This window comes from Apiospora phragmitis, assembly GCF_038363925.1.
Source record: "Apiospora phragmitis strain CBS 135458 chromosome Unknown utg000011l:1.0-3236445.0:1.0-3240683.0, whole genome shotgun sequence".
NCBI lineage: Eukaryota > Fungi > Ascomycota > Sordariomycetes > Amphisphaeriales > Apiosporaceae > Apiospora > Apiospora phragmitis.
This window is the reverse complement of record NW_027117411.1, coordinates 922,801-944,016: the sequence shown is the minus strand read 5'-3', so window position 1 is coordinate 944,016 and position 21,216 is coordinate 922,801. Positions and strand designations below refer to the sequence as shown.

General features: G+C 35.4%; 4 protein-coding genes across 4 annotated transcripts; 3 read left to right on the top strand and 1 right to left on the bottom strand.

The window, feature by feature from the left end:
- Nucleotides 1–421: 421 nt before the first annotated feature.
- On the bottom strand, nucleotides 422–1,762 carry PG994_013093 (uncharacterized protein; the record flags this gene model as incomplete). Its single annotated transcript, XM_066864502.1, has 1 exon — nucleotides 422–1,762. One exon carries the CDS (start codon nucleotides 1,760–1,762, stop codon nucleotides 422–424), a length of 1,341 nt encoding a protein of 446 aa, XP_066709463.1.
- A 2,252-nt stretch (nucleotides 1,763–4,014) lies between these two features.
- Nucleotides 4,015–4,476, top strand: PG994_013092 (Alpha-ketoglutarate-dependent sulfonate dioxygenase; the record flags this gene model as incomplete). Its single annotated transcript, XM_066864501.1, is given in 3 exon segments — nucleotides 4,015–4,061; nucleotides 4,074–4,269; nucleotides 4,285–4,476. The coding sequence occupies 3 exon segments, from the start codon at nucleotides 4,015–4,017 to the stop codon at nucleotides 4,474–4,476; spliced, it is 435 nt and encodes a 144-aa protein (XP_066709462.1).
- Nucleotides 4,477–4,998: 522 nt separating this feature from the next.
- Nucleotides 4,999–5,925, top strand: PG994_013091 (uncharacterized protein; the record flags this gene model as incomplete). The annotated part of the gene is made up of 3 exons (XM_066864500.1): nucleotides 4,999–5,303; nucleotides 5,393–5,648; nucleotides 5,671–5,925. Coding segments are annotated over 3 exons (816 nt in total), but the record flags the coding sequence as incomplete, so codon positions are not given.
- Nucleotide 5,926: 1 nt separating this feature from the next.
- On the top strand, nucleotides 5,927–6,695 carry PG994_013090 (uncharacterized protein; the record flags this gene model as incomplete). The annotated part of the gene is given in 3 exon segments (XM_066864499.1): nucleotides 5,927–5,977; nucleotides 6,053–6,295; nucleotides 6,306–6,695. The coding sequence occupies 3 exon segments, from the start codon at nucleotides 5,927–5,929 to the stop codon at nucleotides 6,693–6,695; spliced, it is 684 nt and encodes a 227-aa protein (XP_066709460.1).
- Nucleotides 6,696–21,216: the final 14,521 nt, after the last annotated feature.

The following is a 21,216-nucleotide window of genomic DNA, read 5'->3' as shown; positions in this document are numbered from 1 at the left end:
GGGGATGGTGGGTGGATTGGACAGGTATGCTGAATATTCCTCCACAGCTGCTATAGGTGATACAATTTAGCACCAACGACAAGGTAGCAAGAGGTTAAACAGCTGGCTGTCCTTAGCGATAGACATTCGAGTTTTATGCGTAGGCGAAACTGGACTGGTCAACATTCACCTCTACCGATATCCATCACTCCCAGTTGGGTGATTCCCAATATCCAAAACGGTTGCGAAAGTCCAATTCTTCCATCGTACGACAGCCTGGATGCCAGAAATCTTCGTCAGTACCAAAAGGGTACATAGTCACAAATAGGACCTGGTTCTCTGGACATGGACGCTTCCTTTCCCACGAAGTCCAAGAAAGCCGCAGCTTTAATCGTGCAAGCTTTTCGCGAGCTGTTGCCACGCGCTTCTCGATTTCCTTCTCTCAGGCTGGTCCCATCTGTATCTGTACTCCAGTAGCTACCCTCGGTCGTCCTAGAGCGGCGAAAGAAGCGCGGGTTTCCAGTATGATCTGGCAGATATCGGACGTGACTGCCTGCACAGCGGCATGTATATAGTAGTCATCCGCATTCCACTCCTTACGTACTAAGTAAGTAGGAGTGAGATAGTGTCGCTTACATCTTTGGAACGCTTCGCTGTGATTTTTTGCCTCGCCATAGATGTCTCCAGGAAGGCTCGGTGCATCGATGTAAAGCATGGTAATTCTTCCTAGCTCTTCGAGGAACTCGCCTATAGATAACTTATCCGTAGTTATCAACGCGAGCCAGTCAGAAAATCGTAATACGACTGAATCGGTGATGGCCTGCCAATCAATAGTAAACCTCCGTGGTCGTAAACAAATATCCTGGAGATAACTCTTTATATCCTTGAGTTCGTTTAGGCTCGCCGATCCAAGTCGCATGAGATCCGGCCGTTCGGGGTTTGTGCTCGAGATATCGATAGGGAAAAAGAAGCCAGACACCATAGAAGAAAAGTCAAGTCGCAGCTGCCCACGCGGCAGCCCATCGTACTCATGGCTAGCTGTTCGAGCCATCTGGTATAGGAGCAGCCGGGCAGCTGACAACCTATCCTGGGGCATGAATGAGCGCGTCGAGCTCAAGAGATTCAAGCCGTTACTCAAATCACAGTAAACGACCTCATGGCCGATTTCACTGCGCACGAAGCCATCAAACCCCCAGGCAATAACAATTTGGCAGATATCCCTGACGCGACCCAACTCATCCATTTTGTCAGACCAGGGCCCCGTCCGGTTTTCACGCAAGACTAAGTCTTGTGAGTCCAATGTCCCTACATGGGACTTCGCTGCGGCCATGCCATCCAGATAGAGCAGTAGAACGTCACGATTAGCGGTATACATCTGAAGGTAGCCTCTGCTATTGTTTTTACCGCCTTCTTCGCGCTCCCAAAGTCCTCGCACTTGCTGTTGCACCTGCCGCTGCCCCTTCTCGTGTGACCTAGAGAACATCTCCGCATGTTCAATACCGAATGCCAGCCATTCGGGTCCTGCCGGGGGTTGTTCATGGCGGTCCCCATGATAGAGAAGTGTTCCCTTAGCCATCACTGCAGGGAAGAAGCTAAAGCCATTGTGCCTTAATGCTGAGCCCCAAAGACGCCCAGCAGATTGAATGGCATTGAAGATATGGAAAGCATTAGCTTCCGAACTGGCGAGGCTGGGTTCGATAGGCTTTCGGCCCTTCTGTCCCGTATCATTAGCGGTCGCGCCAAGAAGAAAGACCGCGAGAGCCAGAATTCCGAGAACTAGCATGTTCCAATAGTAAAGGCAGTGTGAGCGCGAAGACCTTGTTTGGAAACTGCACAAGAGACGCCGGGGAAGGGAAGGGGAGTCCAAGGGCAAGAGAACGTTGGCAGCTCTATCAAGACTCTTCAACTGAGCTTCTAGCCAGAAGTTTTGGCCGATTCTGCATAAAAGCATAAGCCGCCTGCTTCAGCGAAGCGTTTCAGAAACACACTCGGCTGATTAGGTGCATCTCTAGATACCTAAGCAGTACGCTTGAACTTTGAGCCTTTATCCAATCAGATCACTAGAACTGGCTGATTCGCAATAGTGTGCCCATAAGCTGCTGAATCGCTGAATCCTGACTGAATCGAGTGCTTTCGGTGAGTGTGGCATTGCTCGCGCTCGGCCTCGTCCGTCCTTTTGTGAGTTCGTCCGTCCTTCCGTTGGCCTACGTCAAAATACATGAGTGAGTGTGGTATTGCTCGCGCTCGGCCCTCGACGTACGCTCGATCGTACGCTCGTCCTCCCGGAACATTATCTCTATTTCGACGGCAGCACGAAAAAGGCCGTGATGGCGTCGACGATATCTCGCAAGCAGGTTACCACCGCCAAGAAATCTCGTAGGATGTACTGTGTGTGTAGTAGGCCTCCTTGTCACTTGACGTCCATCTGGCAATCAACCCAGAGCGAATCATTCTTGACTAGCTTCACATAACGCAATTCATTATGAGCCGTCTGTGGCTGGCGGGACATAACCGGATTGGTTGTCGTAGGGCTTTCGCATGATGCATCTTGCGTACGTGATTCGTCAGAGGCGGCTGCTAGATTATGCAATGTAACTCTGCTCCAGACTAAGGCTTTTTTGCTCAAGAAAAACATGAAGCCTTGACAAGAAAACGAGTTGGGTTTTGTGGTAGGAATGAAGCTCCTGCTCATCCGGTAAGGAGCTACGTTCCTAGGCAGGTAACAGGACCATCTAAGCCTCGAGAGGCTCGGATGGTAGACGGGACGCACGGGCCACGAGCCTCAGCCACCCGAGCTCGCATAGAAACCGCTGCCCCGGTTCTCGACCCCCAACATCTCGCGATCTTGGGAGACAACCGACCTTGGAATTCGTACACCCCCCTATTTCCGATAACGCGCTTTCGAATGAGACCGGTCTCGGGTCGCGACACGAAGTAGATTAAAAGCTCGTAATCGGTCGGTGGGCCCGCGAAAAGGAATCTAACCAATCCTAAAGCACGACTTTCAAATCCGATCAATCACGTAGTTTACTCGGTGATTAGCGTCTGTAACCGTACAACATTAGAACCCTCCCCCCCCCTATCAGACCCTCGATAGTATATACCTACATATAGAACTTCGTTCCAATTAATCTATATAGAAGCAAATGTGCTACAAGGCCTCCTGCCGATTTCCGTCATTTCGCGTCTAACCGAGTGCCCGGCTCAATTGAGGCTAGATTATAGGAACGTACTAGTACTACATAAAATCCCATCTTACTTGGTGGACATTCTAGTCAAGATTGTGTCCGAGCGATATACACAATGTTCGTTTCTCCTATTCTACTCGAACCTAACAGTCCTCTAAATGAATACACATCATGGAACTTGACGCCTACGATCGGAACTGAGTTTCCAGATGCCAAGCTCAATGAGTGGTTACAGAGGCCTGATGCGGACGACCTAATCAAAGCGCTGGCCATTACAAGTAAGATAGCGAAAGCATCAATCTGCTGCAATTCGGCCAGACTCCCAAGTTAATTCGTTTCCAAGTCTCCCAACGTGGTGTAGTATTTTTTCGTCAACAGACTGAACTCAGCGGGGGATCACTGAAAGATCTCTCTCGACGGCTGAGAAGACTCACGAATAACCCGTCTACGTCCGACTTGTACATTCACCCGCTGACTCACACATTCACTGGGACCGCCGCCGAGGATGAGCTCGTCAACATCATCCAGACGGAGCACGACATACATGCCTTGTCTGAGAGCGGGCCGTGGCACAGCGATGTCTCATTTGAAGTTGCTCCAAGCGACTACAGCATATTGCAATTGACAGAGATCCCGCCGACGGGAGGAGGTACTCAGACGCCACATCCCATTCGATAGTTCTAGTGCTGACTGGCCATGCTGGACTCAGATACTGTCTGGGCATCAGGTTATGAAGTATACGATCGTCTTTCAAAGCCCTATCAGGGGCTTTTGGAGAACTTGACTGTAACCCATACTCAGCCCAATTGGCTTGGACTAGCCAAAGACAAGGGGGAAAGTCTACACAATGGGCCACGGGGTTCCCCTACAACACAGGCGAGACACTCCAAACAAGTCATCCCGCAGTGCGCACGAACCCAGTCACTGGCTGGAAAAGCGTGTTCTCCTTCGGGTTTTACGCCCAGAGGTTCAACGAACTGTCCCCGAGCGAAAGCCGGGTTTGTTCCAGCTTCTAAAGGAGACAGTTTTAGAGAATCACGACATCCACGTCCGCCACAGGTGGCGCGATGTGGGGGATATGGGTAAGATATACCATGATATCGTCTTTCAACCATAGTTTATTCAGGCTCGCATGCTGACTGGCCTCGCCGTAGCTATATGGGACAATCGATGCACTTATCATGCAGCGACATTCGACTACGCAGCTGTAGGTTCGCGCACTGGGAGGCGTGTGGTTAGCGTGGGCGAGAGACCATATCTCGACCCTGCGAGTACTGGAAGGCGAGAAGCACTGAGAAAGTCACAATGATATATACAAGGGTCTGAGACATTGCTTCTGTATTCATTGCTTCTGTATTCATTGCTTCTGTATTCATTGCTTCTGTATTCATTGCTTCTGTATTCCGTGCCTGGAACAATGTGTCAGGTCCCACATCGCGAGGCGACCCTCATGATTCCATAGGAAGGCTAGCAAATCCTGAAGCTTTAACACTTCGCCATTCCTCTGGCTTTTCCAATCGACCTGCAACACACTATCCTGGCTTTCTTTACTTGTTGCGCCCCTGCCAAATATCGGGTCAGATCATCACAGACAAAGCTCAATCTGTCCCCGGTCCAAGAACTCTTGAGGTCACGCTACGTACCATGCGTGCTGACAGCACCGCCGAGAGTCCAGAGGAGACAAGAGCCCTTTTAGGATCGAGTGCTAAATCTACAGGCTATGTTGAATCTCGTCCACTCTCCCAGTTTTTGATCGACATATCCCCAGGAAGGTTCTGGTTCATATTTTCTCAGGTAATCTTGGTGCAATTTCATCGGTTGCTTTGATAGCGTCACGGCCTCCTCACACCCTATAATCACATCCTATTTCGGAGCTGCTCACTCTGCTTCATTAGTGTCAACATCATTCTTTTTGACAGCAACTGCCGTGCAGCCTGTCGTGTGTTCTCTTTCAGACAGCATTGGTCGCAAGACGACATTTTTGGGATGTCTCCTAGCATTCTGCTTATCAGTCGTCTGGTCGGCTCTGTCCAAGAGCTTCACGAGCTTAATCATGGCTCGAGCACTCTCGGGCATTGGCGATGGTGGTGTCATGGTTCTTGGAAGCATTATAATCAACGACATCGTGCCAATTCAGTAAGACCTCCGCCTCCGGTCTTCCATGCTTGGAGGATGATAGCTAATGGAAGTGAATCTAGGCGAAGAGGGCTATACCAACCCTACAGTAACATGGCGTATGGCGGTGGGTGTGCCATGGGGGCAGCTTTGGGCGGCATGATTGCCGAACATTGGGGTTGGAGGTGGTCTTTCGGCATTCAAGTTCCGCTGTTAGCAGTCGCATTCATCATTTGCCTTTTCGCTATTCCCAAAGACCTAGGCCGAAGGTGCAGTACCAAGACTGTACGCGAGGCACTCGGCGATTTCGACCCAAAGGGTTCCCTTTCTTTGACCACCTCTATCAGTGCGTTCATACTTGCTTTGGTAAGCAACAGGTATTCTCAAGCCATGTTATGATGGGCTAACTTACGTTTTACGAAAATCAGAATCTTGGCGGAGGCACTCTTCCATGTATGGATGCATCACACGCCCAGTACTAATTGACTCATCTAATACGTCTATAGGGGACCATCCTGTCGTTGTCGCATGTATCGTGGCATCTTTAATCTGCAGTGCGGCATTCATTTGGTCGAATTCCAGTGCCTTGAACCCTGTCATGCCCCTGTATTTACTCAAGCGGCACCCGTGGGCCAACTTTTGATATGGTCAAACTTTATCGCATCATTTTTGACCAGCGCAATTCTCTTCAACATGTAAGTGTACTCGGTCTGCTTACAAACGACCAATCATGGTCATACATCTTCGTTTGCTGACTTTCTTCTCTGAAGGCCTATATATTTTTAAGCTGTTCTCCTGGCAACCCCAACCTCTTCCGGATTAAGACTCATTCTGCCGTCCGTACTGTCTTCCGTAACATCCGCAGTCACAGGTGTTGCGATCAGTCGGACAGGGCGACTTCAATGGCCACTGGTGACTGGTTCTTTACTATATCTCACGGGCACCCTTCTGCTGAGCCTTCTACGCTGCAGGATATCGCTAATCACCTCCCTCCTGTTGCTAATCCCATCGTCGTTGGGGCAGGGATTCCAATTTGCAGGAACTTTTCTGGCCATCTTGGCCTCCTCGGAGAAGAATGAGCAGGCAATCGTTACCAGCACATTAATGCTGTGGCGTAGCTTAGGCATGGTCCTCGGCATTTCAGCCAGTAGTGTGGTGTTCCAGGCTTTCTTGACACGTTATTTAAACATGTTCGTCCAAGGCACGAGACAGGCTGAAACAATCGCACTTGTGCGAGGGTCGATAGAGGTTATCTCTGGATTGCAGGAACCTTACCGGAATCAAGTAATCTTGAGCTTTGAGGCAGCACTTAGATCATTGTTCATGGGCTGCTGTGTCTTAGCTGCCATGTCGTCACTGTTGCTTATCCGCATTGAGGTGCCGCGGCTGACGTCAGTCCCTGGATCATCATGAACGATCTTTGAGAGGGTATGTCTCTACCGACTTCTCTAGATCCGAAGTAGTATCAGGCTCTATTCATTTCCACGTAAAGGGACATAAGATTTTTACGTGCAACCTTTCACGGTGAGAATGACGGACAGGATGTAGATAAAATGCAACGATGCTATATAGCCAACAATAGGGCGTCGTTCTCGATTCCGCCCCTGGACCATAAGCTTCCTACCCTGTATAATTGCAACGGTCTTCGGCACCTCCCCCGTTATACCCCTCGCATTTGGCGCCGGATCAAAGATACGCCTACGGCGATCATCCCTATTGCTAGCCAAAGCATTGAAAGACCCGGGGTTTGCGGGTTCCCTTTTGGCATACGTAAGTAAAGCGTGGTTGAGATCATAGTTCCAAAGATCTCTGCCATGCTGGAGGTAAGTGATGCGTAGGTATTCACCTGCGAAACATCTATCACATCCGCCCCGGTGTGCATCATAATCATAATCATGCTATCGTTGTGACCATTGCTCGCATTAAATATCGATGTGGCGAGGATGACCCAGAAGGAATTCGCTGCGAGGCTCATACCTACTAAACCAACATTCGCGCAGAAAAGACTCAGAATCACGATCCAGTACTCTCTGTTGATAGAGCTTTGCGAGCCACGGATAGTCCACAACTGTCGTAGAAGAGGTAGTGTTGTAGTTGTGAGTAATGAGATGAAAAGTCCTGACGCGTATACTAGGCTCACGCCTGATGGGGACCAGTGGAGACGAGTGAGTAGATACAAAGGATATATCGGAGCGAAGTTCAATCCAAACTCAATGGTGAAGTAGGAAATTAGTAGGATGCCGAATTTGACAAGTTTCCGCCGTTTCGCGATTCCTGGGGGACGCGATGCTATGCAGCCTGCCCCCACAGCATCTCCATCATGGCCGTCGTCCAGGCGTGCCGGAGGTCGATTGGAAACAGACGCTTCCGGTAATATGCTGCTAGTCTCGGATTCCGTGTGCAGATTGCCATTGTTTTTCGGGGCTGTAAATGTCCGCAGACCGACGAGAAGAGCCATTGCTGTTACTGTAAAAGATAGTTCGCAGAGACCAGCGGTCAGGAAAGTGAAGACGAATGTTTACTGGAGAAGAGCAGAGGTGGCAAGAGAGCCGACAAATGCTGAAAGCGTGGCGACTGAGGTGAGGCGATTGAAAGCGGGACCCCTAAATCGCATCAGATGCCTAATACATACTGAGATGCTGGTAGGGGTTGATGATTCAACTGAACGAACCTTTCACATGCATTAACCATTTCTGCCATGATTCCGTAACATAGCATCTTCTTCACAGCAGGTCCACCTACTGCTAGGCTCAGGAAAGGAATAGAACAAATCCAGTTCACAGTAGGCTTTTCTAGTATCATGTCTGGTCTGGTAAGCTCATAAAACATGAAGTGACAATGGTCGACATACAGACGAAATACTCGTATGCAAGTCGCATAATGCCCGAACATGAGCTGATGAGCAAAACGAGCACAGGCCCCTGTTTCCTCGCAACCATTCCATATATCAAAAGACATAAGATACCTGGAGGAAGATGCATCAGTCGGAGTCGCAGGTGGTACGGAAAAGGTAGCAAACCAAGAACGGATTGTAGGACTCGATAGTAAGCAGCAGCCTGCTCAATCTCATCTTCTGCGGATTTTTGTAGCAGAACGTCACTCGCCCTGGGCACTGGGCCGTCCTGCAGACCGTATCTCCTGTGTATGGCATGGGCAATCAACGGGACTCGAGTTTCCAGCTCCAACGTGCAATTGAATGAACTGAAGAACAGCAAAAGCAGTACTGCTCCACGGCAGTATGCCACACGCCATAAAGAAGGATACTCCATAACGCCAGAGAGATGCTAGAGCGATGCCTGGAGCGAAGAATGGCACAATGCTCCTTAGGAGGATGTGGTGCATCTTTGTAACAGTTATGGGCTCCGAGCGGCGGCTGACTGTACTGCGGTCATTCCTAATATGACTGACTGCCACACAACCAAGTTTTGTGTTGAGATGGGCGTGGCTGTGGGAGAGGTTACACAACATACTGCAAGCAGCATGGCTTGAAATCACGCGTATCATAGGGTAGGCCTATACCGGTGTGAGTGATGATAGCATTAGCGATAGAAGGTACAGACCCACCTGGTATCCTGTAAGGGTAGAAGATTGGAAAAGGACCTTTGTGATTTTTAGCAATACGGAATGTTTATCCCCCACAACCACAGCACCTATGCACCCCACCCCCGCGTTAACGGTCTTTTAACTTCTCTCATTCGGATTAGAGTGCTAATCGCTTCCCTTTTCGGACTGGCATCTGAAAAGGCTTTATACTATAAGTACTACTTTAGCTATTCCGCTACTATTAGCTACTACTATAATTTTAATTAATAAAATAATAAGAAAATAATAAAGGATGTGATTTATAATTATTAAATTAAAATTATTATATAATATTATAACGCTTTATTAAAATTTAAAAGAGTTTAAGTATTTAATATAAATTATAATTATCTTTTATATTTAATATATATATAAATTTATATTATTAAAACTATACTTCTTTATATTATAATTATTTTTAACATTTATTTTAATTTAATTAATAATATTTTTATTAAAAGCTTTTTTTAACTTTAACCTTTAATTTAATACTAATTTAAGTAATTTAAAATTAAAACGAGATTATATTAACGATTTTTAATTTATTTAATAAAAAAACAAGTTTAATAAAATAATATCGATATTTTTTATAAATTAAGCTTAATTACTCTTTTATACGTTTATATAAATATATAATATTTATAGCTCGTTTATTTAATTTATTTAAACGCGTATAAAGCTTTTATTATAAAATTTAATTTATTAAGCTCTTATTTTAATTATGAAGATAAAATAAATATATTTATAATATTAAAATTAAAACATTTAAATTATTATCGATTCTTTTATTTTTTTATAATTAAATTTAAACGATTAAAAAGTTTATTAAAAATAATTAACGTAGTTTATAAACGAAATAACTATATAAACGAATTAACTACTTTCGTTAAATTTCGTACGAATAATTTTTATAACTTAATTCCTTTATTACTTATTATAGTTAATACTTAAAAAAAGGGTAAATAATTCTAACGTTTTAAGCGTTTAAAAATAACTTAAAATTAAGTTTTTAACACGTAGCTCGAACGTATAAAGTCTTTTATACGACCCTTCGTAACCGATAGCTCGGTATTTTTACGAAATGCGCAATGTTCGCTAATTCTCGAAAATTAACGGATTCCGAAGAAGATATAATCGTATAATATATAATCGAACTAGATTCGCTATCGTTTCTTCCCCGAATAAGTAGCGTTAAAAATATAGCGAATTAATTATTCCGTTAACGTAACGCGGGACGCGTCGGCGTTAATTAGGCCTCTAACTTTATACGACGGTAATTAAACCTTCGGACGCGTTTTAATTAAAGAATTAATTATTAAAGAGTCTTATAAAAATCCCGACGCGTATTACGTATAGTTTATTTTCGTACGAAATATAATTTATAAGTATAAGATTTAAAAAAGAGGATATTTATAACTTTAATAAAGCCGGCTTTTTTATAAATTAAATCTCGTTTAAAATAATTATTACCACCTTTAATTAATAGGGAAAGCTTAAGGTAATATAATAAAAGAACCGAGAATATATTATAATTATTTAAAACGTTAAATCGTCCGGTTACGCTATCCCTCCGTATATTATATTTACCGGAAAAACGTACCTCTTTTTTTAGTACGAAAATAGCTTATTATTAAAAGACTGAGTAATCGTAGTTACTAAAAACGGCTAAACTACGAACGAAAGAGGCGAATACTAGATTCGATACTTCGATAAGTATACGAAATCTTATACGAAAATTATTTATCGCTTATTAGTCTTTAACGGGTATAAGAGCTATTATTTAATAACTTTCAAGCTTTATTATAAAAAAAACTCGATTATTATACTTTATATATTTTTTTATTTATTATATAAGCTTTAACCTTTTAATATTAAATATCTTTATATATTAAAAAGATTATACGAGAAAGAAATCGAGGGTTTTATACGAGCGTATATTATTTATATTTTAAAAGGAAGACTTCTTAGGAACGTTTTAAACGATTTTTATTATTTTAAATATTTAAGAAGATTTTTAAAAGGCAGGACTTATACCGTATAATTCGAAATCTATTATTTTATAATTAAATATAAAGCTACGTACGCCGACGTCTCTAGCGACCTCTTTCGACTTATTTATACATTAAAAATTAAAGATTTTAAATAACTTAATTAAAGCTTAATCTTAAACCGAGTATATTATAACGAACGTTATTTAGGTTTTTTTTTTAAAACCTAGTAAGACGTATTAGGGTTTATGTTTAATAATACGAGAGAGTATTTAAACGTGCGATAAAAGTCCGCTTTTATCGATATAATGTGTAATAGCCGTAGGAATAAAGGTAACTAAGGTGCGTATATTTAAAGGTATTTATAATGTTTCGCTAAAACTATTTATTTTATTAATAAATTAGATTAATATTTAAATTAATTATTATTATATATTTAATCTCTTTTTTATTAATTATACTTATTTAATAATTATTATTAATTATGTTTATCGTTATTTAATAAGCTTTATTAAATAATATCTTTTATCGTTACGTAATTCTTAATTATTTCCTTTTTATTTATTTATTCTTATTTATTTATTTTTATTTTTTTATTCTTATTTATTTATAGCTAGCTAGTTTTAATATATTATTATTATAGTGTTAGTTATCGGGGTCTTATAGCGGTGTAATAGGGCGTAAGCGCTGACCGGATTTTTTCGTAGGGTCTCGTAGGTACCTTGGGTTATTATTAGTCCGTGCCGGGGGTGTAGGTTTTAACCGTATTTTTAGGTTAAATCGTAATATTATCCCTCTTTTTTTAATTGTTTTATTTTTAAAATAGTTAGTCGTTCTAAATATTTATAAGTTATTATTATATTAAGATTTTATAAGTTTCTTCTTTTATTTCTTTTTATAATATAAGCTTATTATATTTAACTATATTAAAAAATCGCGGCTTAAATTTATTCGTTTTTTTATTATTTATTACGTTAATTTTATTAAGGCTTTTAATAAATTTAGTTTTAATATTATATTTTATAATCGGTATTTTTTAAAAAAAATAGTTATATATTATAATAAAAGGGGTTAATAAGTATAAAGAGTATATTCGTATTAATTATACGTGTAACGGTATTAACGTTTTGTTATCCTTTTTTCGTCGGGTATAAAAGGAGTACAATCGCTTTTCTCGCGAGGAATCGATTACGGAAGCGTATTTTTTAGAGTTATAGCGGTAAGTTAATAAGGCCTTAGCTCGTTTAATTCGCCTCTAGAAATAGAAGGAAATAGCCTGTACTTAAGGCGTGAAGTTAATATAGCGTAGGCTTCATTCTTTAAATACCTATAGTTTCTTTATAATGTTCACTAGGTATTTTTTAAGTTTTTAGGTATTATTTTTTAATAGGTAGTTTTTTTATTAAACGAATTATTAGAAGCTTTATTTAGCTTTTTTTTCTTAATAAATTTTTTAATTTTATATTCGTATTAATTTATTTTAACTTTTAATTATATATTAATTAAAATATTTTTAATTATTAATTCGAGTAAGGAAATATAAAATATAAGGTGTATCTATATTATTTTAAATAGTAATAATCGATAATTAGTTTTCGAAATAATGTTTATAATTTTAAATAGTTCGATTTTTTTAAAGTTTAGTTTTTCGCTTAGTCGCTTACTATTATAAGGCCTTTTCGATTAATAGGTAAGCTCGGCGGGGATTAAATATAATCGTTTTAATTTTTTTAATAAGGTAGTCGAGGTATAGTTATTTAATTAAATTCTTATTAATCCTTTTAAAGAATTATTCTTTTTTAAGCTTTTTTATTAAATACTTAGTATAACCGTTATAAATATAGTTAATTTAAGCGAGTAAGAAGTAATTATTATATATTAAAGAGATCTTAGGGTTGTCGCTAATAGCGTAGTTTCTTTTTACTTTTTATTCGAGTTTATATATAATAAATACTTACCGTAGTTTTCGTAATTCGGAAAATGTAATCCCTAGGATCGCTAACTATCTATCGATATCTAGGTTTCGAGGCTTCGTTATTTTTACGGCGAGTTCTAGCGTAAGTAATTTAATAAGCTGTTTAAGGTCGTCTAATCGATGTTCGTTATAAACTAGGCGGTTTTTTAAGTCTTTATTTTCGTTATTATCCTCGTTATTTTCTTTATTATAGTTAAGTTATCGTTATATTATTACGAAGGTGCGCGTAATATTTAGCCGTTTAAAGGCTTTAAAGAACTATTTTATCCTTTCTTTATTTACCCGGTGGTCGTAGTCATTATTATTATAATAGGCTGTTTAAAATAAACTACAGTAGGGGATATTTAACATATTACTAGTACTACTTCTTTTAATAGTTATAAGGGTTAGTTAATTATTAGTAACGTTGATTTATTACTTATCCAGGACTTTTTAGAAGTCCTTTTTTAAGGACCGGCAGTTTCGAGTAAAATATCCCTATTTTTAATAATTATAATAGGTTACGTTCCGCCTTTTATTATATTTAATAATGTCGAGGTCTATTAGTTTATTATAATAGCTATACGCCGTGATATTTTTTAACGGTATATTATTATAGTGACGTAGTCGTCTTATATTAACTTAAATTCGATTAGTTTACTATTATTATCCGGCTTATTTTTCGTAGCGGCGTTTATATATATAAGCATCGATTTTAATAGCGAGCTCTATATATAAAAAGAAATTATTAAAGGTATTAAGCCGGTTAAATTCGTTTTTAACGTTTTCCTTTAATTTTCGATAATATATTATAATCTTTATAATTTTAGTATAATTTAGCTAAGTTATAATACGTTAGAATTCGGCGGTATAAGAGGCGGTTAATCTTTTTTATTTAAAAGTTTTTAATTCTTTTTTTATTTAAAAGTTTCTAATTCTTTTTTTATTTAAAAGTTTTTAATTCTTTTTTTATTTATCGCTTTTCGTCGGGGTTTTAAAAAAATAATTTAGTAACTTATTTAAAACTATTATGATTTTTAAAAATTCGTTATATTTTTACGCAGTATAGCTTAACTTATTAATCGTTTTCTATAAGTTCGTTTAAATAAAGTTTAAAATAGGCGAGTATTTTATTTTTAAAGAACGAGGCGGCGTAAATAACTCGTTAAATAGTATTTTAAAATATTCCTTTATAAAACCGTTAATAAGCTTTAACCTAGATAAAGAATCCGCGGAGGTTTTTATTTATCCTATTAAAAGCTGTTAGGGTGCTAATCTTTATTCCTTTTTTAAGAGTAACAGGGGTATAGATAATATTAGCGGCGGTATAGAGGAGGCATACTTCCTCGCGTAGCTCGTTAATATTTAGTATTTATTTTAAGGCATCTTTAATTAGGAGCTCGTTACGCTCCTTTTTAAGTTTAGTGTAATAATATTAATAGTTAGGGTTTTTTTATTTAAGTTTTTTAATTCGTTTAATTAATATTTATTAAATAAGGCTATTATTATTATCGTTATTATTTATTTTTATAATAAGGTTTTATTAAGAGGTGTTTATAATAATAGCGGGGGTTTTCTTATAATAAGGGGTATTATTAAGTTTAAATATAAATATAGTTTTATAAGTATTATTATTTAAGGGTTTAAATAATAACTTATAAAAATGAGAATAATTAAAATATAATAAATATTATTTAAGTTTTAAAATAAAACGTATTAAGGTTTATATTTAATAATATAAAAAAGTATTTAAACGTGTAATAAAAGTCCGCTTTTATTAATATAATATATAATAATTATAAAAATAAAAGTAATTAAAGTATATAAATTTAAAGGTAACGTATCCTATAAGCGAATGTCTTATATAAGCGAATATCTCACTTTTATAAATTTCTTTATAACCTTAACCTTTTTTTATATTCTTTTACGTCCGAAAATATTATAACTTTAAAAAAAGAGTAATATAATTCTAGCGCTTTAAGCGATTTAAGAAGATTTAACTTAAAGCGTACGAAAAGCTGTATTAATTTATTACGTCTTATCGAAAACCTTATAGCTTAGACGAAATAATTAACCTATACGACGCGAAATATTTACTAATTTTTAAAAGCGTTTAAATTTTTAAAAAAATGCGATTATTCGATATATTATTAATTTAAATACGCGATCCTTCCTTTTTCGATTAAATAATATAAAAGATATAACGAATCGATTATTTAGTTTATGTAACGCGGGACGCGTCGATACTAATTAAGCCTTTAACTTTATACGATAATAATTAGACCTCTAAACGTGTTTTAATTAAAAAATCGATTATTAAAGAGTCTTTTATAAAGATCTTGACGCGTATCGCACGTGGTTTACTTTCGTACGAAATATAATTTATAAATACGATATTTAAAAAGAGGATATTTATAACTTTAACGAGACCGGCTTTTTTATAAATTAAATCTCGTTCGAAATAATCGTAACTACTTTCGATTAACGCGGAAGGCTTAAGGTAATATAGTAAAAGAACCGGGAATAGGTTATAATTATTTAAGGCGTCGGATTACACGGTTATATTATCCCTCCGTATATTATTTTATAATTAAATATAAAGCTACGTATTTTAATACTTCCGGTAACGTTTTTTAACCTATTTATTCCTTAAGAATTAAAAACTTTAAATAACTCGATTATAGTTTAATCTTAAACCGAATACGTTCGAAACCGTATCGTATAGTATTAAAATAATTTTCCGACGTTTATTTTAATTAGCCTTAACTAAATCATAAAGGTTATAATATATATTATATACCGAATTACTTTTTAAAAAAGTAAAAACGCGATACTTCGAAAAATAAATAAAATATTTAACCGGCGCCGCCGTACGAAAAAAAACGGCTATAAAATAAAGGATCACTTTATATATAAGCTAAAAAAAACCTATAATTTTAAAAAACGTTAATAAATAATTATAAAACGAATCGCGTCGAAAAAGTAATCGTATAAAAACGTTTAAAACACAATTATAACGCTATAAAATTTATAAAAAGCCCGGGTATAATACGTGTACTTATTAAAATAATATAGAAATATTTAAAAATAAATATTCTAATTAATTTTAATATATTAAATACGTTTTAATAAAATTAACTTATATTTTATCGAAAAGGGTGTAAAAGAATAAAATATTCGCTTATATAAGATGTTCGCTTATAAGATACGTTATTTATAATAATTTCGTTAAAACTATTTACTTTATTAATAAATTAAATTAATATTTAAATTAATTATTAAAATAAATAATATCTATAAAAAATATATAAGGAATTATTTATTATTTATAACGAACGCTATTATTACGACCCGACCTAACCATGCGGCTAAGAACCCCACCTACCGGCACGGAACTACTATACCCCGACCAGGCTACGATACCACAGCCACAGACCGCACCGTCAGCTATACCAACATGAAGCTAGACCTTCCTTAATAACGAACAACGACAACACTACCTCACCCGGCGGTGGGACGAATACGCCTGCAAGCGACGGCGGCCGTTAACAAGTCACGTAACGCGACGAACGCTCAGGCGAGACCACTAAGCAGCGCAGAGCGTGATCAGGGGAGATCACTAAGCAGCGCCGAGCGCGCCCAGGCGAGATCACTAAGTAATAACGGATTAGTAAAGGAAGGATTAAATATATAACTACGAACGTTTCTTATATATTTTATATAAACACTCTTTATTTTAATAATTAATTTAAGTATTAATCTAATTTATTAATAAAGTAAATAACCTTAATAACTTTATTATAAATACCTTTAAATCTATACACTTTAATTATCTTTATTCTTATAAATTATTACCCCTTATATTAATAAAAGCGGACTTTTATCGCACGTTTAAATACTCTCTCGTATTATTAATATAAACTTAAGTACGTCTTATTAGGTTTCTTTTAAAACCCGGATAGCGTTCGTTACAGCTATCTAGGTTTCGAAAAAAACCTAGTAAAATGTACTAGGGTTTATATTAATAATACGAGAGAATATATAAACGTGCGATAAAAGTAACGCTTTTACCGGTATAATATATAATAGCCGTGTCGTAACGTAGTAATAAGGGGTTAAATAAAGGTATTTATATAATAGATTTATTAAGGCGGTTTATTTTATTAATAAATTAAATTAATATTTAAATTAATTATTAAAATAAAAAGTATTTATATAAAATATATAAGGAATATTTATTATTATATATTTAATTCTTTTTTTATTTATTTTTTTATTGTTTAGTTTTAATCGGTTATATTTAATATTACTTTATCGAGCTATATCGAGCTTTATTTATTACGTAACCTGTTTTTAATTATCTTTATAATTTCGTCTACTTTTATTTATTTAAGGCTAGATAGTTATATTATATTGTTTTTATAATATTAATTATTATAATATTATAGCGGTATAATATTTATTATCGTAAATAAGTTTATTAATATTAATCGGTAGGGTAAGTTTTAATACTAATTTTCGTAAACGCCTCGAGATATAGTATCGCCGTGTCGAGCTAGCCGCATGACTAGGTCAAGTCGTAATACTATCCTTCCTCTTTTACTTGTTTTATTTTTAAAGTAGTTAATCGTTATAAGTACTAGGTTTTATTATTTTTATTAAGAAATTTAATAAGTTTTCTTTCCTTTTTATTTTTTATTATAATATATATTTATTATAGTGTTAAGTCGAATTAAAAAACTACGGTTTAAGCTAAAGAGTTTTACCGCTCGTTATTACGATTTTATTACTTTATTTTAGCGATTTTAGCTTTAAAGTTATATTATATTCTCGTTATTCTTTTAAAGTGTAAAAATATATAATAATAAAAGGTATTAGTATATATTAAGAATATACTCGCTCGTTATCTTTTTATAATAGTACCGGGGTGCCTCTTTATTCGTTATAACGTATCTAAGAGGAGTATTGTCGTTTAGGACGCGAGGAAGCTATTATGAAAGAGCGTTTCCTCGAGCTTTAAAAACGTTATTAGGAAGAAATGAATAAAGCTATTACCCGCCTGATCCGCTTTCGAAAGTAGAAAGATATAGCTCGTACTCAGGGTGTGAAGTTAATACAGCGGGGTCTTTATTCTTTAAACAAGCTAGAAGAGTAAGAGCGTTAAAAGTTTAAGGTTACTTTAGCCGTTTAAGCCTACAGTAGTTTTAGCGTTATTAATTAAAACGTAACGGATTTTTCCTTAAATTCGATACTTAAGGTCGTTATTTAAACGCTCGTAGCTCTTTAGTGGCGTTCGTTAAATATTTCTTAAGTTTTTAAGTATTATTTTCTAGTAGGTAACCCTTTTACTTAACGAGGTATTCTTATCCTTTTCCGACTCGCTTTTTATCGAGGATCGCCTTAATTTCGTACTCGTATTAATCCGTTTCGACTTTTAATCATGTTTTAATTCTTACGTTTTTAAAAGTTAATTCGCATAATAAGATATAAAATATTAAGTATATTCGTATTATTTTTAGTAATAATAATTAATAATTAGTTTTAAAGTAACTTTTATAATTTTAAGTAGTCTAATCTTTGTAAAGTCTAGTTTTTCGCTAGGTCGCCTAGTTTTAATATTTCGTTATAAAAGGTATACTTTTTTACCTTTTTTTAAAATTAATCCTTTTAACTTAGTTTAGTTAGCGTGTTTCTTTATTTATTACTAAAAGAAAATAAGGTCTTATTATAACGTAATTTAGAGATTTTTTAGTTTTTCGATTTATATAGTCGCGATTAGTACTAGCTCTCCTTTTAAAGGGTTTTTTAATAATTTCCGAGTTATACCCGTAATTTATTTAAAATAATAATATGCGTATAGTTTCGTTATTCGCGTTATTATAAGCGAATTAAGTTATAAGTAATAACCGTACTTAATTGTTTTATTTATAATTAATATAGTAACTATAACGAACACTATCTAGGTTCTAAAAGAAACCTAGTAAGACGTACTAGGGTTTATATTAATAATACGAGAAAATATCTAAACGTGTAATAAAAGTCCGCTTCTATCGATATAATAGGTAATAACTCGTAGAAACGAAGATAATTAAGGTGCGTAAACTTAAAAATATTTATAATAAAATCGTTAAAGCTATTTCCGTATTAATAGGTTAAATTAATACTTAAATTAATTATTAAAGTAAAGAATATTTATATAAAATATATAAAGAACGTCCGTCGTTATATATTTAATCTCCTCCTTTATTAATCCGTTAAATTACTTAATTTACCCTCGTATTCTAATAATCCTGGTAATCTTTATTATTAATTAAATCATAGGCTCACCTAGCTGTCCTTAGTAATCCTAATAATCTATCACGTAACGTTATTTTTATTACTTCTTTAGGTCGTATCTAGCCTGCTATTATTCGGAATTCTATTATCGTGGTTATCGCGCGCTTTTATAGTATAGGCGAGTTTATATTAATATAGCTAGCAGCACGGTCGGTAGTTGTAACGTTATAGCCTAAGCGGGGTATCGTAAATCCGGGCCGGTATTTTATAGGTTTTGGCCGTATAATTAGATCAGGTCGTAACACTATCCTCCCTTTCTAACTACTTTATCCCCGAAGCGCTAGGTTCCTTAAATACCTTCTACCCGCTATATCGAGGCTTAATAAATTTTCCTTTTCTTCGTTATACTTTTATTATAATATTTATTTATTATATTAAGTCGCGTTAAAAAACTTATTCTTTATACGAAATTTAAAAAAACTAAGCAGCATTATAATTTAATTACCCTTTTTAACGAATTTAATTTTAAAACTATACCGTACTCTCTTTACTTAAAAAAGAAGTAGGAGTATATTATATTAAATAATATTTCTTATTATAAATAATATATCCGCCGTAATCGGTTTTATAACGGCTTTAGTTTATTTATTTCCGCGGTATCCCGGGTTATTAATAAGTCCCGCCGCCTGCGCTCCGAGGAGTAGACGGCCAGCGATTCCTTACGCGAGGCGAGCGCGGCCTTAGAAAAGGCTCACCGGGAGGCTTAAGAGGCTTTTTAACGCTTAAAGCGGATTCGGTAATAACGGAACTTTTTAACGACGCGTAATGTAAAGATAGCTAAGCGTGGCCTTTGTTTTCTAAATAAACTAAAGGCGGCCGAGTACGCTAAGTCCGAGGTGGTTATTAAAGCGTAATTCTTTAAAATATTCGGAGTAATAGATTAAAACGTGATAAATTTTAACTTCGCCTTTTTTTAAATTTCTTTAGTTTTTTTACGGCGTTTATTAAATATTTTTTAAGTTTTTAAGTATTATTTTTTAATTAGTAATCTTTTTATTAAACGAGGTATTAAAAGCTTCGTTTTTTTTAAATTAATAATTCCGTTAATTTTATACTCGTGCTAATCTATTTCGACTTTTAGTTATATATTAATTAGGGTTTTTTTAGCCGCTAGCTCGAGTAATAAAATATAAAATATAAGGTATATTCGTATTATTTTAAATAATAATAATTAATAGTTAGTTTTTAAAACGATTTTTACGATTTTAAATAATCCGATTTTTTAAAAGTCTAGTTTATTACTTAATCGCTTTATTTTAATATTTTATTATAAAAGGTAAACTTCTTTTCTTTTTTTAAAGGTTAATCCTTTTAACCTTATTTAATCGGCGTATTTTTTTATTTATTATTAGAGGAAGATAAGGTTTTATTATAATATAATTTAAAGTTCTTTTAGTTTTTTAATTTATATGGTCGCGATTAGTACTAGCTCTTTTTTTAAAGGTTTTTTAATAATTTTTAAGTTATATCCGTAGTTTATTTAAAATAGTAATATATATATAATTTCGTTATCTACGTTATTATAAGCGAATTAAGCTATAAGTAATAATTGTACCTAGTTATTTTATTTATAATTAATATAATAATGTAGGTATTACTTTAATATTTCGTTTATTCTTTTCGTTTATTTATTTATTTAAAAGTGATAAGTTATAAATAACTTATATTTAATATTGAATTATATTATAAATAATTTTTAAAATTTTATTATAAATAACTTATTTTAATTGGAAATAATCGTTTTTAATAATCCGTATTAATTAATAATAATACGGAGGAAACTATAAGCTAGATTATTAATATCGTTAGACTTTTTATATAGTAAGAAGTAGGTATATTTTATGAATTTATTCGTAATTATTATGATATTATTATAATTAACCTTAATTAAGGGTTTTTTTAATGGGGGTAGTTTAATTATAAAATCGAACGCGATCGTTTTTTACGCCTTATTTAGCAGTATAATTAGTTATAATTCTTTATATGGTTAATATTTTATAAATTTAATTTTATTATATAAGTCGTATTTATTAATAATTTTAGTTATAATTAATTTAAAGTTCTCGTAATTAAA